A 19,544-nucleotide genomic window follows, 5' to 3' on the forward strand; every position below is an offset into this window, starting at 1 on the left:
CTCCAATGCCCACTGTACCACTCTGTATGCCCCTGTATCCCCATAGTTCCCACTTATAAGTGAGAACATGTGTATTTAGTTTTCTATTCATTTAGGATAATGGCCTCCAGTTCCATCCTAGTTGCAGTGAAAGACATTATTTCACTTTTTTTTATGGCTGAGTAGTATATTCATAGTATATATATATATATATATATATATATATATATATATATATATATATCTCCCATTTTCTTTAATCACTCCTCAGATGATGGGCACTTAAATTCATTCCATATCTTTGCAATTGTGAATTGCGCTGTGATAAACATGAGTACATGCATCTTTTTGATATAATGACTTCTTATCCTTTAGATACCCAGTAGTGGGATTGCTGAATTGAGTGGTATATCTACTTTTAGATCTTTGAGGAATTTTCATACTGATCTCCATAGAGGTTGTACTAATTTACATTTCCATCAACATTGTATAAATGTTCCATTTTCACCGCATCTGCACCAACATCTGTTGTTTTTTGACTTTTTAGTAATGGCCATTCTGACTGGGATAAGATGGGATCTCATTGTGGGCATCTTTTCATGTGCTAATTATCCACTTAGAAATTCTATGTATGATGTGTCTCTAAAGTTCTTGGCTGTTTTAAAAATTGGGTTGACTTTTTATTATTAATTATAGGTGTTATATATTCTAGATACTAGTTCTTTGTCAGATTGTAATGTAAAAATCATCTCTCAGTCTATGACTTGCTTTTTCACTCTCTCGATAGCTTTGATAAATATGACTTCCTAAATGTAACTCTGTCCAATTTATCACTTGTTTCCTTTATGAGTTAGTACTTGTGGAAAGAAAATTTTGCCTACACCAAGGTCATAAAGATACTTTCCCTTGTTTCTTCCCCAAGGATCTTCATTGTCTTTACCTTTCTCATTTAGGTCTATAATAAATACATCTAGAATTATTTTAGTATATGGTGTGAGAGAGAGGTCAAGATTTGCTCCAGTTTTTTTTTTTTTTTTTTCCTTTTGGAAAGTTATTCTTTCCCCATTGAATTGCATTAGGCTCATGTCATCAATTGGGTGGCTGTATATGGGTGGATTTATTACTGGACTATTTCATTTTGTTGCTCTACATATCTATATCAGTACCATACCACCCTGATTATTGTAGCTTTACAGTAAGCTTTGGAATTAGGCAGTGTCAGTCTTTCAATTTTATTTTCCTTTTTCAAAATTGTTTTGTCAATTTTAGTTCCTTTACTTTCCATATAAAATTTCAAATCAATTTGTCAATTCCCACAAAAAAACTGTGGGGATTTTGAATGGGATGGTACTGACTAAATAAATCAGTTTGGAAATAATTAACATCGTAACAATACTGAGTCTTCCAATTCATGAATATTTACATTTAAGTCTTTGAAAATCTCTCTCAGAAATGGTTTATGATTTTTTTTTTCAGGTACTGCACATCTTTTGATACCTATTCATTTTCATGCATCTGTAAATTTTTGTTTGTTTGAAGACAGGTTCTCACTCTATCACCCAGGCTAGAGTGCAGTGACATGGTCACAGCTTGCTGCAGCCTCAAACTCCTGGCCTCAAGTGATCCTTCTGCCTCAATCTCCTGAGTAGCTGAGACTACAGGCATGTACTACCATGCCTGGCTAATTTTTTTTCATTTTTTTAGAGGTGGGTTCGCACTATATTGCCAAGGCTGGTCTCAAACTCCTGGCCTCAAGCAATCCTCCCACCTCCGCCTCTGAAAGTGCTGGGATTATAGATATGAGCCACTACACTCAGCCTCTGTAAATATTTTTTTCATTTTCCAGTTGTTTGTTGCTATTATTTGGAAACACAATATTGGTTCTTATATTACATTTGTATATTCTCTTGGATTTTCTACATATACAAAGACATCTTATTCTTTATTTCTAATATTTAAGCCTTTCATGTCTTTTTCTTGCCTTACTGTTCAATGTTGGTATTATTTCTTCCTTACATGTTTAGCAGAATATACTAGTGAAATCAACCCAGCTACAGTTCAGTGGCATCATCAGATCTCACTGCAACCTCAAACTCCTTGGTTCCAGTGATCCTCCTGTCTTAGCCTCCTGAGTAGCTGGGACTACAGAGTCATGCCACTATTCTCGGCTAGTTTTTCTACTTTTTGTAAATATGGTGGGTGTCTCACTTTTGCTTAGGCTGGTCTCAAACTCCTGAGCTCAAGTAATCTTCCCATTTTGGCCTCCTAGTGTGCTAGGAGAATTACAGGTGGGAGCCACTTTGCCTGGCCAAGTCTTTTATTTTTAAAAATTATTTTATTTTTTTTAGAGGTGAGGTCTTACTATGTTGCCCATGCTGGATTCGAACTTCTGGGCTCAAGTGATCCTCCTGCCTCAGCCTCCTGAGTAGCTAGGACGATAGACTACACTGTGCTTAGCATTTTCCTTTATCTTAATACTGCAAGGGCCATTTGAAATTTTACTATTAAAATTTAGTTTTTAGTATTTGAAGTTTTAGTATTTAAAAAAAGGAATTCCAATTGTATCACAAATCTCATCTCCCCATTTAAAAAAGTCTCTATAATTTAGGAGTAACTCTCCAGTGAGGTGGTCCACCTTTTAGAGGGGCTCTGAGTACTCCTGTGCAAGAGCTTAACCCTTTCCAGTGAATAGGTAAAGTTTTCTAACCAGAGGAGCCAGAGATTTATGTATACATTTTCCTTACGTACAGTATTTCCATTTACATACTGAAAACTCCCAAGTTTTTATCTCCAGCCTGGGCTTCTACACTGAACTCTAGACTTGTCTATCTAGCTGTGTACTTGACATCCACTTAGATACTCTTAGTCTTTTCATGCTGCTATAAGAAAATACCTGACACTGGGTAATTTATAAATAGAAATTTACTGCTCACAATTCTGGAGGCTGGAAAGTCCAAGATTAATGTGCTAGCAGATTTAGTCTCTGGCAAGGGCTGCTCTCTGCTTCCAAGATGGCACCTTGTTGCTGCATCCTCCAGAGGGGAGGAGATCTATGACCTCATGTGACAGAAGGCACAGAAGTGCAAAACAACAAAAGGGATGAATGCTGTGTCCTCACATGGCACAAGAGAGGGGAGGGCAAAAAGGGTTGAACAGCTCCCTCACACCTCTTTTATAAAGTCACTAATCCATTAATCTAATGGATTAACTAATCGCCTCTTAATACTATTACATTGGTGATTATGTTTCAACATATAAAATTTGGGAAGACACATATATGCAAAATATAGTAGATATCTCACAGAAATCCCCAACTTACTATGCTTATACCTGAACCTCCTATACTATCCCTCTTAACCCCCAAATTTTTCCTCCAGTCATCCTCATCTCAGCTAGGGTCAACTCTACCCTTCCAGATGATCAGGTTAAAAACCCTGAAGTCATCCTTGACTTTTAAAACTGATAATTAATTAGCAAGTCCTGTAGAAGTTTATTTCAAATTATATTGAGAATCTGATAACTTCCCACTACTTCCACTGCTAACCTTATCTGAGCCACCATTATTTGGCAACTATATTATTTTGATAACCTAACTGATCTTCCTGTTTCCTCCTTTGGCTCCTACAGCTTATTCTCAACTAGCATTCAGTAAACTTCGAAATCTAAGCCAGATCACGTGACTTTTCTGCTCAAGTATCTCCAGTGCTCCTCAACTCACACAGACTAAGAACCAAGGTCCTACACAGGACCTAGCCCCCAACACCTCTTTGACCCTACCACAATTGCTCTTGCTGTTTTGTTCTCACCATATTGATCTTCTTATAGCCAGGGCTCATGTGCTTTGGAAGAACAGCAGAAAGATATTTGGGGAAAGCGGGGAACGTGTGGGCAACAAGCAATCTCTGCCCTATCAATTCAGATTTTTAGATGACATAAAATATATTCCATCAGTATCCCATAATAACATTTTCAACCTAATATGTTCTATGTGGTGGTTTAAAGCATGTCTACAAATTCTTTGACACTCCTTTCATCAAGAGGTGGGTCTGTCCCCATCTTTCTAAATATAGGTGGGTCTTTATCACTGCTTTGACAAACCCAATGCTGCTAAAGTGATGCTATGTGACTTCTGAGGTTAGATAAGGCCATGCAGCACCTGCTGGTTTCTCTTGGCATGCTGGCTTTCAGAACCTAGTTACCATGCCATGAGGATGTGGAGAGAGCACATGGAAAGACAGTGTGATCTAACATTCTTTATAGAATTAAGATTCTAAGTGGGTTTGATTTTTCCTTTTCGGGCTAGATACTAAATACTGCCTCTTCATATGCTGAAGGGAATGGAGGTTATATAAATAGTGGAGAATTGCTATTTGAAAAAAATAAAAAATTAACTTATAGTTTTTGAACAATGGAGATAACCACCTTCTATACATTTTCTTTAACTCATTTCAAGATGGTTTTTCCCCTCACCATGTCATAAATACTACTTTTAAGGACTAAGACTGTTAAATCACCAAATAACTACCTCTATCTTCATGATGCCAATGTTTATACTTCCAGTAACTCTAATTTCCAACCCAAATCCAACTACCTACTTCATATTTCCACTTGGATTTCTCACAAGCACTTCAATGGCAATAGGTCCAAAACTGAGCACACAATCTTCTCCAGCCCTGCAGACCTGGTCCTCCCCCAGGATTTTCTATTTCAGGAATGGCTCTATACTGATAGCACCTATTATCCAGGCCAGAAACCTGTCTCCTTTGTCCACTGCTGTATCCCTTGCACCTAACACAATGCCTGGCATATAGCTGGTACTTAGAATTTATTAAACAAATATTGAATACTCTTATGGAAACTGACCATTAAATCAGACCCTTAACTCCTTGAAGGAGCAATGAAATGGATTATTGCTTATCCAAAATTCAGGCAAATCTCTAATGCCTCTAAAACCCAGGCTCTTTGCCTCATGCCAAAGCTACCACTATTTACTTGAACAGTTGAATGCCTTCTAAAATTCCTATCATTACTGTGCATCAACATGCAGTTAAATGAATGAATTGATTACAATTTTCTCTGCTCTACCAAATTTCTACTTCTCATACTGTGTCTCATAAATGTGTATCACTGCTGGAAAATGAACATTAACTGTGTATTCAGGGCATGTAATGGCAAATTTGAGTGAAATGTTGATATCTTGATAGGAAAAATTTCTTTGAGCTCTACTAAGCATTTCTGAAAGCAAATCGTGTCAGCAGACTGAAATTACATGCAAAATTATCTAAACTATTCATATGATAGGCAGTCATACTTTGTAGTAGATGAAGCTTTCAAAATGTAAGAGATAAAGCTGAATAATATCAACCTCTGGTCTAATTATCTCCAATCCAAGTCTCTGCCTATGGCTAAAGGCATAAAATGCAAACAATTGCAGTACATGATAGTGTGAGACTTCAGGTAGCAATGGAGGACACTATTACAGCTCTGACTGCACAAGAGACAGTTTCTGAATTTCATCTATTTTTGAGACTTACTGAGCAATTAATGTGATAAGAGATGTATTTTCCTGGACTTGATCCACTACTTTTCCTTTGAATATTACAAAGCAGAGTGGTACATACTTTGGAGGGACTGAGTAGGCTTCTTCCTGTCTGGATCTTTCATGCTTCAGACCACCTTAATTACATTAACCAGTTATTGGCTAGCTGGAGGTATACCACTAAGTGTTCAGCCATTATACCTCGAGGGCAAACAATGTAAGTCTTCAGTCACCTGCTCTCTGACTTGATCATTTTCAGCTACACCTTTGATTATCCCACAGGATGCTGCAAAGTAAGTAATGAAATCTGCATATGGATTAGAGCCTGGCAGATAACCCTTCAATTCTAAAAATGTAAGGTATTGTGCCCATTTGAGTAACTCCAAAATTTAGACAGATTTTTCTAGGTATGGTTAGGTAAGAGTATAGTAAAAAAAGGATGTGCCTCTTCTTTTTATAGTTAGAATGTTGCCATATTTCCTCACTTACCTCCTTTCTAGCCCACAAATACTTCATGATAATAACAATAACTAACATTTATTGAGCACTTACTTTGTGCTAGGTACCTTGCTTAGATTAGGGTTTCTCAGCCTCTGCAAAATTCACATTTGGGGCCACATAATTGTTAAGAGGTATATACTTTAGTATACAGTAGTCCACCCTTATCTGCAATACATTCCAAGACACCCAGTGGATGCCTGAAACCTCGGATAGTACTTAACCCAATTGCCATAACTGGAACATCTTTCATGTCTTCCACCCACAAATTTAATGCCTTTTCCACCTTAACTAAGCACTTATCACAGTGTGGCTCTAGCTATTGCAGTTTGAGATGCACAGCAAAACTAGCACAAATTTTTTTACTTCTTTACAATTCAGATAGAAGATTCATTCTTACTATAGATCTTAGTGACTTTAGCATACGAGTTTTTTTCTGTCCTTATTGAGAACTTTCACTTTAAATTAAACACTTTATGGTTTCTTTGGTATATCTAAACTACCAGCATCATTACTCTTATGCTTTGGGGTCATTAAGTTAAATAAGGGTTATGAGAACATAAGCACTGTGAAACTGTGAAAGTTGACCTGATCCTAAATGGCTACTGAGGGACTAACAGAAGTGGCACATAGGTTGTAGACAGGCTATGCAAAGGTATCATTCACATTGGGGGCGGTATAGAGCTGCATGGCAATCAATTTAGAACTTATGAATTATTTCTAGAATTTTCTATTATTTTCAGACCATAGTCTGAGGTTGGCTGTAGATAACTGAAACTGAGGAAAGCAAAACCAAAAATAAGGGTGTACAAATCACTGTATTCAGCATCTCTGGCCTTTTCCCTTCCCACCCTACACCTGGTTGTAACAAACAAAAATGTCTCCAGAAATTACTAAATGTTCCCTGGTGGGCAAAACTGCCCTCTCTTGAGAACTACTGCCTTAGATATACCAATTTATTTAATTCTGTAAACAACTCTATGAGGAAATTCTATTCTCTACTATTCAGGTGAGAACACAGAAGCACAGACAGGGTAAATAACTCACCATACAGCCAGTATAGATACAGCTGGTATTTGGTCCAAGGTAATCTGACTCCAGAGCCCAGAGTCTCAATCCTGCCCTGGTATAAAGACTTGACCCCTTGTGACTTTAAGGCTTAATGAGATGAGGCTTGGTGCATCAGAATCCCTTCCAGATTGTTGAAAAGGAATTGCTTCACCAATGAAGACTGGTCCAGGGACTGAAAATGATTTGAAAGTAAGAGGGAAGAAGGAGTAAGGTCTCCACCTACATATACCTGGCTCATGGTAATTTAAAGATATTTATAAAATGGAGGATCACCAATGTGTGAATAATCTAAAAACCCATAGCTTAGCAACTTTTTTTTTCTGTCACCTAAATAACTTTTACACCTAAGTGCCTCCTCTCAATAGAAATTTCTGGCCCACCAGTCAGCATAATTCTCATCAATGGATTCCCTTTTATAATTGGAGATTTATATCTTCCAATCAGAGAATTCTATTTGCAGATGACCCTTGTTAAAATGCTAATATCCACATTAAGCTCTGTTAGTCTTCATTTAAATAAATTAATCAAATTAGTGAGTCATTTAGCAAACCATTAGAAAGTAAATTATAAATCAGGAAAGTTCTGATAGCCCAATCAGGAGCAAGGAAAATCTGGTTACAAGGTATCATGTGACAAAGCCACACATCAGACTGGTAACAAGCATAGGAAATGTGCTGGGCAGGAGACAGGTGACTAGCAGTGAGGTGAAGGTATGGACAGTCACTTACAGGAAACTTTGTCTCCTTTTTGTCCTTCTATCTAGTTTCCTATCTGATGATCTCTCCCCCTCTGATAACACAGAGTTCTTCATTTAAAATGCAGACTGGCCCTATCCATGACAGGCTGCACAACAGACATGCATCTGCACAGCAAAATATGAGGTGCTAAAAACTACCCCAGGTGGCATTGTTCAGCTCCCCATACTGCTTTCTACCTTGATGACATATGGATTTATACATGCAGGCAACCTAAGCCTTAATCCATACTACACATAGCTTTAATCCGGTCCTGGCTTCTCCAAACATCTTGTGAAACACAAAGCTTCACCATTTTCTGTGGGACAAGGGGAGTAAGGATGTGCTATCACTTGTGGATGCCACACTTTGGGCAAAAAAGTCTTCCTTGCTGTCTTACGTAGAGAGGCAAAAGGGAGTTCCTTTCCTCCTCTCCCTAACCCATTACCTCTACATAAAAGCAAGTATATAACTACTCATTTTCTTTGAACCTGTGTCAGCTTATCACTACATAAAAAAGGCTTTCTATCTGGGAGTGCCTGGTGTGAGAATTTTTCCTCAAAAAAAAAAAAAGGAATAAAGGAATAAAATAATTAAGCTCTGTAATTAAGTACTTTAAATCTGCTCAAAATAATTTTCAAGCATTCAAATGCTAACAGAAAACTTCTTCAAAAATATGAACAGAAAAGAAAATGAGAACCAAGGTTCATAACTAAAATAAAAAGAAAAAATTTTACTGTAGAACTCTTAAAGGCCAATCAATGAGTAAAGAAAACCATCATGCTGACAAAAAAGCTAGGCTGGATGGCTAACTGCAAGAGAGTGAGTGATCAGCTAAACCTTATACAAGTACACAGTAGTTATCAAGTCAGCTTACAGATGGAAAGTTGGTCTATATCTGATCAAACTACCTTGCCTTTTGAGAAAATTGGGTGAAAAAAGACAAGCATACACACGCTTGGATTTAAAAAAGAACTTGTATTTATTATATTTTGCCACTATGATCTTTTAAAACGGTGGCCCTAGGAAAATCTGCTTTGGCAAGCAACTGCAGAGGCTCCTGTAGAGAGGAAGTGAAAAGACTGGGCATATAAACAAGGGCTGCTGGCACGTTCAAAGCGCAGGGGATAGTTCACAGAGCAAAATGTAGTCCTAAGTAAATGGGTTTCAGGCAATTTCAGTGTTAAGATAACATCATTAAGAGTAGAACAGATTGTGCTCAAACCCTGCTGTTTATAATTAACACGTAGCTTCCAAATACTCCAGGGTCCCTGGTAAATAGTCTTCTGCTCACATCCACCCAGACCAATCAGAATATTTTCATCAGATTCCATGCTGGGCCAGCACCTGTTTGGACAAATCCAATAGAGCCAAAGAACTCCTCTCCCTGGCCAGCTAAGTAGTTGGATGAACACAGCTTGGCTTAGTCATTGTCACAGTGTCCATATGGCTTTGAAGCTTGTTTTCACAAGAAATCATACAAGTATTTTATTATGTCAAAGTTCACCGTCCTACAAACAAAAACAGATAACATGTTAGCATCCTCACCCCTGCACTGCTCAGCTTTGTATGATTCTGTGAACCACATGCAAGATAATTCACAACTAAGGCTAAACAATCCTATAGTGTTATCAAATGCACCGTTATAAGATTGACACTAATCTTTTAAATGTCACTAGGAACACAGTTTTTTAAAAAAGTTTGTTTTTGCCATGCACAAAGTTTGCTTTTCTAAAAAAGGAAATGAAGTTAGAGCTATTCAACATTCTGTATTTCAATTGTACTACAGAAAATTTAGGTTCCATTTGAAAGCTATTTGTTTTTTTGTCTAATAGCCAGAATAAAGTAATTAGAGATGCAAAAGTATTTAAATCTTCTTTGCTTCTGAACATTGCTTATCTTCCAAAACACCTGTTTTGTCATTACATAATGCATAGCTCGTCTGTCCTCATTTGTAGTTTTCATTCTTTTCAGTCTTTTAACGCTGGCTGACCTGTGTGTGTATTGTAACTAAATCTGTATGATCCAAGAATACGATACAATAAACAGACGACGTGAATGTATATTTTTGTACTCTGATGGCAGGCAGAATAAAATAGAGAAAGAGACATATAATTATTTCTTTTCACCAAACTCATTCTTCACTATAAATATTCAGATTTAGAGGTTTATTATTTGAATAAATGGTCAAAATAATTAGATATAATGATTGAGCAATAAGTATAAAATTAAAGCCTTAAGTATTCAATTCTGCAAAAATAATCATCCATGAGAGAACAGCATTTTAAAGATTCACTAATTGCATGTTCTTATTTATTAAACCATCATCAATTAATGTTTTTTTCTATCATTTTGTAATAAACTTTCTAAAAAAGTTTCTAAGCAAATGAGTGACATCAAATTTTTAAAAAAATTTGGAATGGGGAACTATAGATACTGCTTATGAAAACACATTTAAAAATAGCTTATAAAAAGAGATGCTATAGTTATTGTGGTACCTAATACTGGACTGAAGAATGCCTTAATTGTTTCATTATAATAATGCTTTCCCAAAGAACACTAAACTTTTCCAAGTGGTATAAAAATGCTGCCGAAACAATTCTGTTATCATTAGTAGTGATAAAACAACTAAAAAGTTACTTAAATTTAAAAAGAATCTTATGCATAAAGACACAGATGGTATAGTTATTAAATCATAAACCTATTTTATTTTTATGTGGTTTTCTTTCATTCAACTCTATAACCATCCAGATTTACTGGCAATAGGTACCTCTAACAAATGATTTAAGAAAAAAATCGTGACACTGGTTGAAAAGACTTTTTTTAGATTTTAGAAAGGAAATACATAGAGTAGGCTACTCTTAACCACTGACAAAAAAGGGAACTGGAATTTGTACATCTCTCTCTAGGCACATTTCCCCACAATGGCTTTAGGTCTTAAGGTTATAAAGCTAAAGTAACAAGGTAAAATAGATTTATTGGGGTTTTATTGTTTTTTTTGGCCTTGAATGGAAACAAAAGTTTAGAATAAGCTAAGATTAAAACAACTTAAATTCCAGCACTAAGGAAATATCTAAATTACAAGACATTATTTGATGGAATATTACACAGCCATACAAAATGATCAATATGAAGGCATATCTACAATATTAAGGGAGAAAAGGAGAACAGAGAATTGCAAATATGTTTTGATAGTCATGGAGAAATGGTTGTCTAATGGACTAATACTAAAAGAGAACACAAACAAATGAAAAGAGTGTGCTTTGTTTGTGATAGGACTCCTTTATTTTTTTAAAAATTTATTTTCAGAAATCTATTTTATGGATTTTCAGAAATCTATTACTATTCACTATAGCAGAATTTGTGTGATAAAATTTTCTTTAATAAGGCCGGGTGTGGTGGCTTATGCCTGTAATCCTAGCACTCTGGGAGGCCAAGGCGGGGGGGATTGCTCAAGGTCAGGAGTTCAAGACCAGCCTGAACAAGAGTGAGATCCTGTCTCTACTAAAAATATAAGGAAATTAGCTGGACAACTAAAAATATATAGAAAAAAATTAGCTAGGCATTGTGGCACATGCCTGTATTTCCAGTTACTAGGGAGGCTGAAGCAGGAGGATCGCTTAAGCCCAGGAGTCTGAGGTTGCAGTGAGCTAGGCTTACGCCATGGCTCCCTAGCTTGGGCAACAGAGCGAGACTGTCTTAAAAAAAAAATTTTTTTTTCTTTAATACATGGAGTGATTTAGGAACACTAAGCAACTTAAATGTGTTCATTTATAAAAGCTTCACTATATTCCATTTTTCTGCTTTGTCACTGGGAAGTACTCAAGAAAACTGAATCATACAGTAAGATTTTTAGATTTTACAAAAAACTAAATTAATTGGGAATTGAATATAAGATCATTCCTTTAAGAAACATTAACTGCCCAAGATGTATGACTACCTCTATCATTCTTCCACCCAGATATAAATAGGTGACTTGCCAATTGATCCCATATAAATTCTTCCAAGAATTATTATTTAATTAAAACTATGATAAGTATCCTAAAGAACAAAGTGTGTGTGGTTGGAGGAGAAGGGAGTGATGGTGGTCATGGTATATTTGAGAAGACTTCTTTAGGGAACAGACATTTAAGGTGAAATCTAAAGATTATGTAGTAGCTAGATAAAGAGGAGAAGAAGTTGGAAAATGCTGAATATGAAAGAATGGGAAGCAAAGTGGTGAAAATAAAAAAACCTGAAAGACAGAGTAGTTAAAGTGAAAATAAAAAGGGAAGAAGGTATGTGTGCCAGATGTGGCCAGGCACCAAGGGCCAGATCACTTCGGCCTTGACAATTTTTGAAAGATTCTGTTATTTATTCCAAGAGTTATGAGAAACTACTGAAGACTTTAAAGTAGAAGGGTGGCATTAAATTTTTATAAAATTATTCTGACATTGTGTAGAGAATAAATTATAAGGGGGTAAGAGTAGACAGAAGATCAATTAGCAGGCTACAAGAGAAAAGATAACAGTGGCTTGGTCTAAAGTAGTAACAGTACAATGATAACATGTGAATAGATTTGAGACATATAGGAGGCACTTGGTAGGCTCAACAGGACTAGTGATTGGATATTGGGAGTGTGGGAGAGAGATGTCAGGAAGAACTCCCAAGTTTCAGGCCTGGGCAACATGGCAGACTGCAGTGCTTATCACTGAAATAGGGAACACTGGTGGAAAACCTGATCTTTCCCTTTTTGTTGGTTGATTGAAGCAGAGGTTAGAATTCCTTGAGTTCAGTTTTGGAAATGTAAAGGTCAAGATTATATATATTTTTAAAAAGGTCTGATCTTTTAAAATAGGGGAGTTATTAATATATAGTTGGTTGTTGAAGTCAAAGGTGTAGCTAAAGTTGCCTTAGAAAAAAGTATAACCTCAAGAGAAGGCGCCTAGGACCAAGCCTCCAGAAACAGCTATATATATTTAAAGGTCAGGTGGGGAAGATAAGTTGGCAAATGAGCCTTAGGAAAAAAAAAAACAAAACCCAAAAAACAAAAACAAAGGATAAGGAGGAAAGCCAGAAGACTGTGGAATCCTGGGCACTAAAAGAAGACAGTTTTAAGAAAGAGAGAGTGGTCAGCAATGTTAGGTGCCACAGAGAGGACAAATAGTCTGAGACTAACAAAAGTTCTGGGGAAATGGAAGAGATGACTTCTGAGCACAGGTGGAAGAATCCACCTTAGATAGGAAGAGGAACCCTACCCTACTGTAAAAGGTAAGAAAGAGAAGATGGGCACCAATGCAGGGAGTTGAAGGAGTCTTAACTGATGGTTTCAATTTTGTTCTATGACACAGTGAAAGTTGAACAGAGGGAACACAAATCTTAGGATTTGTGCTTTGAACACAGTTAACAATCTAGGTGGAAAAGAAGTCTGTAAACCACATGCTCTATTCTTCAATACACAAGGTGGAATGGCTGGGAGGTTGGTGAAAGGTAATCAGTCACAAGGACAATAATAGGAAATAGAGCCAGATTGCATGAGTTTCAAAGATGTCCACATTTTTTACAAAAAGTTGGGGGCATTAACAGTCTGCAAGTGGCAACAAGAAGGAAGGATGGCACTGAAATTACCTACAACCCTGAGTGACTGGTGTTTGAGAAAATAAATAGCTACCATTAGGGATAACTCCAGGGAATTTAGTGTCCCCAGGAAAGAAGCAGGTTTTAGTTAAGGCAATGAAGAAGAGTATTAGGAGAAAATGTAAGGATATGGGAGGGAGGTTAAGTCAGCAGAAAGTATAAAATGTTATGGGGATGAGAGAGTGGAAGAGGGCAGATGTGGGAAGAAGAGGGTGCTTATAATTTGGATGCTGCCATGCAAAGTAGGGAACAGCAAAGAAACAAAAGTAACGAGTTCCCAAGTTCTAGGGCAAAATTCCAGGTCTATGGTTCCTGCTTCCTTCTGAGGTGATAAATTGAAGTGCACATCCCTGGATTTATTTAACATTTATCATTGTGATGCTATGGACTAAGTGACAACAAATTCAGTCTGATTCAATATATATTCACTATATAGGGACTCACAAACCTCTGTCCTGTACATGATTATGGTGGGGCACAACACAACACATTTGGAAAAACAACAAAATCCCTGAAATATATAGGCTTTATCCCAAAGTTTGCCTTGGATAGAGGCTCTTAGTAATGGAGGTTGCAATATCATTGTTTTAAAAAGAAAAATTATTGCTTTATGACCATACTGAATACATTTAAAAAAAGTTTCTGCTCAATTTCTTCTGTGTAAAAGTTTGTCTGGTTTTATCATAATGAAACATTAAAACCCTCATTTCATGTTTTAGAGTCTATATGCCACCAAAATGTGGCAAATACCTACATCATAGTATCATAGAACTTTTAGTTAATTTTTTTTTTTTTAGAGATGAGATCCCACTCTGTCACCCAGGCCAGAGTGCAGTGGCGCTATCATAGCTCACTGCAGCCTTGAACTCCTGGGCGTAAGGGATCCTCCTCCCTAAGTAGCTGGGACTACAGGTGTGCCACCGTGCCTGGCTAATTTAAAAAACATTTTCTTTTACAGACGAGGTCTCACTATGCTGCCCAGCCTGGCCTCAAGTGAATATCCCTTCCCTTAGCCTCCCATGTAGCTGGGATTATAGGAGTGAGCCACCATGCCTGGCAGAACTTTTAATTTAGACTATTTTGGGACAGGGGCTGCAAACCTGTAGACTTCAGATCCTCAAGAAGCTGTAAAATTGGCTAGGCGTAAGTGGCTCACGCCTGTAATCCTAGCACTCTGGGAGGACAAGGCGGAAGAATCATTTGAGTTCAGGAGTTCGAGACCAGCCGGAGCAAGAGTGAGACCCCGTCTCTACTAAAACTGGAAAGAAATTCGCTGGACAACTAAAAATATATAGAAAAATTAGCCAGGCATGGTGGCACATGCCTGTATTCCCAGTTACTCGGGAGACTGAGGCAAAAGGATTGCTTGAGCGAAGGAGTTTGAGGGTGCTATGAGCTAGGCTGACGCCACAGCACTCTAGCCCAGGCAATAGAGCGAGATTCCGTCTCAAAAAAAAAGGAAGAAGCCGTAAAATTCACTGCAAATCCCTATCTATGTCAACTACTATTTTCAGGCTGAACAAATAATGTCTCAGGATTATATATTACGAATTTTTGAATATATGTAAATACGCTCATGATTAACTTAAAAAGGATGCTAAAATGGAGTCTTCATATTCAGAAAGTTTGGGAGCCCAGTCTTATGGGTTGTCTTGTTCAACCTACCCGTCGACACACCCATTACCTCTTCTACTACAGAACTGACAGACTGTTATCCAGCTGCAGCCATGAGATGAAGTCATTTATTCATATAAATGGCTTGAACATTTTCCGTAACAGTAAGTGCACCTTTGTGAGGAAACTCATTACATTTTTAGACAGCTCTCATTTTGACAAACATACTTTTCCTCCCTAGAACTTTGAACATTTTAGAAAGTTACTCAGAATTAGTTTCATCCACTTTGCTCTTGACAGCCCCTGAAATACTTCAGACAGTTGACGTGTCCTTTCTAAGGTTTCCTCTCACATCCTGTCCGTCAGTCAGGGGTACAACATAGTTCCTCACACTGCCACTCTTCTCATGCCCCTTAAGCCTGCACCTATCTGTCAATGTCCCTCATAAAACTCTAAACACAGCAGAGCACAACACATTTGATCTGTCTATGGCAAAACACAGAACTATTATATCCCTTGAACTAGACACTATATTTCTATCAGAGTTACCTAAGTCAGGATTTTTAAAGCTTTGTAGTCAGCTAAAGACTTAGGACTTAAGCCAGGTCTGTCTCATCTTGTTTAAGTTCATATGAGTTTTTTGTAGCCAACTGTCCATTAATCTCACCTTGCAATACTATTAGACCATTATTCTAGTCTGTGACAGTCTTTCAGAATCTTGATTTTTGCCATCTAACACATTAGCTATTTCTCCCAATTTTATATCTTTTGTATATTTGATGAGAGGGCTCATTCTACAGTGGAGCCTACTCACTGGCACTTAAATGATCTTTTCTTATTTAAGCAACTAATGATATTACATTAGGAAGAACATTAGTTTTTATATTTAGTATATCATTTACATTATTCAAGACATTTTACCTTAATGATTATTCTATCCATACCTTGCAATAGCTCTGATGAAGTCTAGAGACACTGTGCATCTATATTTTGGTCCATCAAGTTGATCGTCATGGCCAACCTGGGTTAACAGCTGAAGGGTCACTAGAGAAGTAATCTAAAAATGAGATAACATTTTTATGAGAGACTATTTGAATGAGATTATGTGATGTCCTTGTTTCTGAAACATTTTATAGTGCCTTTGATAAAGATTTATAACTGAATCCACAAAAATATCTACAAAGAATAAACTACTTTGAAATTTATATGCACAATTTTATATACACAAATGTGTTCATATGTTTAGAGTCCTGATTTAACAACTAGTTGTTAAAGAGTCCTAGTTTAACAACTGATTCAAATTAACAATCAGTCCTTAAGGATTCCACTAGAGACAGTTTTGTTTCATTAATGACTCAAGACACAGGACTGCTAAACCTTGGAAACTACAAATACAGCACACTCTTTCCCTACAATAAGCATTTTAGAGAGTTTTTATCTAAATGCCTCAGAATATAAAATCTATACTCTCTTAGGAATCAATCAATTACAACGTGGATTTGGGCCTTTTTTGGAGTGTGTTACAGATTAAATAAAAGAGAAAAAAAGAAGCTCTTGGACCTGGGCTTGGTCTTGCTTTAAAACTTATCACTGATCAAGTGGTAAGGAAAACAACAGAAGGATCAGTACTGGCAAAAGCAAAAGTGTATTTTGATACGTCAAAGTCAAAATACAAAATAACTTCACATTCATGATGCCAAACAAAGTATTAAGCGCTCTGAAATCTAAGAAAGCAAGCTGATCTAAGAGCTGAAATTCTTTGAGCAGCTCATTATCTTCTCCCAATGTTTTATTTGTATCTCCTGTAGGCCAGTAGGAAAAGAGCCAGCAACAGCAAGAAGAAAATATCTGGAAACTTGGTAACCTGCAACTGCTCTATGGCAATATAAAGGATGAGTTTTCAGTTATAATATCTGTAATACCTAATTATGCACCTTAGAAATTAAAATGCTCACTTAATTTGGGACTAATACATTATAGATGCTAAGTAAACATTCTATGAATAATAAAAATAATATTAGTAGTGATTTGGTTGGTCCTAAGTACTCTATACATGTTATCTCATTTATTCCTCATGACCCTATGAGACTGACATTGATACTCATTTTATAGATGAGCCTTAGAAATGTTAAGTAACTTTCCCCAGATCACAGAACTAGTGGTTTAGCAAGAATTCAAAAGAAGAATCCATGCTCACCTTACTACACTTACATATATTCCACTAGATTTCCATTATAATTTTAAAGGGAAAACTGTCATGCAGTGTACAGTCAGCTGTCATTACATTATTAACAAAGAGTGATGATAGATGATAGGTACTACAGTATTTTATACAGTGAAAATAAATACTATGTTTAGTAAATTATTCAATTTATTTCAATTAGAAAAGTTTGTATTGATACATCAAAATATGAAGCCATGCATTCAAAAGGCTTTAATTTCTAATTCATTATCACTAACTAGGTTATTTCTTGAAACATTTTTTATAAATTGTCTGTGTTTTGTAGAGAGAGTATGCAATTTGCAGCTGTTATGTGCTCTGTTAGGTATGTGTCTTATTAGACAAGGCTTGTTATTTGTATTGTTCAAATCTTATATATACCATTTTTTAAATAACACTGAGAGTGGTACTATAGAAGGTTTGGAGGTTTCTTGAAGAACTAAAAATAGATCTACCATTTGATCCAGAACTCCACTACTGGGTATCTACACAAAGGAAAAGAAATCAATCATTATATCAAAATGATACTTGAACTTGTATGTTTATTATAGCACTATTCACAATAGCAAAGATATGGAACCGACCTAAGTATCTGTCAACCAATAATTGGACAAAGAAAATGTGGTATACATAAAAAGCACAGAATACTATACAGCTATAAAAAGAACAAAGCAATGTCCTTAGCAGCAACTTGGATGGAACTGGAGGCTATTATTTTAAGTGAAGTAACTTGGGAATGGAAAATCATATACCACATGTTCTCACTTATAAGTGGGAACTAAATAATGAATACATATGGCCATACAGAGTAGAATAACAGATACTGGAAACTCCTAAAGATGGGAGAGTCTGCAGGAGGAGATGACCTCAGCCTAATCTCTCCTGCCAAAGGAATATTCTGTGTGATATCCAGCTCTACCTAATTATTAGCACATAGCACAAACTGTACAATAACAATAACTTTGGTTTAATCTCCTTTATTGTAATACAAAAAAAAAAAAACCCCCACCAACAACAACACACCTGGGTGTCACTGTGACAGTGAGTGAAACTGACAATGGTGGCCACCCTGCCTGTCCTTCCTGTCAGCCTCTTCCCCTTTTGTTCCGGCAAAACTTTAACTTCCTTATTTAACTTTAACTTCCTTATTCTCTCTTTACCCCAACAACATGCCTTAGCCAATGGGATAAGGGCAAAATTGTGAGGTCAAAGTCCCTACCAATGGGATGAGACACAGCCCTAGGTCTGCGTTAGGGATAAAAAGATGAAAAACTTCCCTGTAACACACTGCTGGCTGGCTGCTTTTGCTGCTGCCACGCTCCCTTCTTTCTGATCAGAAGTAAAGATTTTGCCTTGCTGAAACAATTCACAGTGTCTGTTTTCTTAGTGATACCGCAGCTACTTCCAAAAAGTGGGAGGGGGATGAAGGATGAAAAATTATCTACTGGGTACAGTGTACACTATTCAGGTGAAAGGCACTCTAAAAGCCTAGACTTCATTACTATGCTATGTAGCCATGTAACAAAACTGTATGCATACCACCTAAATCTATTTTAAAAATCAAAAACAAAAACACCTGAAATAAGTATTAAAATTATCTCATTATCATAGAAAGTCTGTCTTCCTGTGATTCTATTTGTTTTTGCTTTGTATTTTTGAAGCTCTGTTGTCAAGTGCATACTAACAACATTACTATATTTTGCTGACAAATTAAACCTTTTCATTATTATATTAATATAATGATCCCTTTCTTCTCTAGTACTGTCATTGGCTTACAGTATATTTTTTAAAATCCTGATATAGCTATATCAGCATTCTTTTATTTGCTATGCCTTTTTTATGTTACTTTTCATGATTTTACTTTCAAGTTTTATGTTTTCTTAACTTTAGACAGATCTCATGTAAACAACACAGTGGAATTTTGTTTTTACAGTCTGATAACTTTCACCCTTCACGTGGACCACATAATCCATCTGCTTTTAATGATCGAATGATTTTCTAAAATTTCATTTCTACCATTATACCAACCTTTCTATTTGTCTCTTTTTCTACATGTCTTTCTCACTCCTTTCTTGCCTTTTATTGTATTGAATTAATATTTTCTCATCCCATTGTATTACCTTGCTTCCTTGGAAGTAGTTATATATTCCATTTTAACTCTAATTTCTATTTTGATTTCTTCTTTGGCTCCCAAGCTATTTTAGAAGTTTTTCTCTACATTTCCAAATTATAGAGTTTTTCTAGTTTTTCTGTTTTGTTTTGGGGGAAATCA

The 19,544-nt window shown here is 36.4% G+C and overlaps 1 protein-coding gene across 2 annotated transcripts in view; it reads right to left on the reverse strand.

Moving 5' to 3' along the window:
* Positions 1-8,779: 8,779 nt before the first annotated feature.
* The window catches only part of ORC5 (origin recognition complex subunit 5), a 70,662-nt gene continuing 59,897 nt past the window's right edge, over positions 8,780-19,544 (reverse strand). Inside the window, exons 13-14 of one of the 2 annotated variants that reach the window (XM_012747024.2) lie at positions 15,996-16,108; positions 8,780-9,332 (exon numbers count right to left, since the gene is read on the reverse strand). In XM_012747024.2, the coding sequence (XP_012602478.1) occupies positions 9,287-9,332; positions 15,996-16,108 (159 nt within the window). In that variant the 3' untranslated portion in view covers positions 8,780-9,286. The remainder of the gene's footprint in view (positions 9,333-15,995; positions 16,109-19,544) is intronic. The other variant, XM_076006500.1, reaches the window with a different exon arrangement.

This window comes from Microcebus murinus, chromosome 9, assembly GCF_040939455.1.
Source record: "Microcebus murinus isolate Inina chromosome 9, M.murinus_Inina_mat1.0, whole genome shotgun sequence".
In the NCBI taxonomy this organism is placed as follows: Eukaryota; Metazoa; Chordata; class Mammalia; order Primates; family Cheirogaleidae; genus Microcebus; species Microcebus murinus.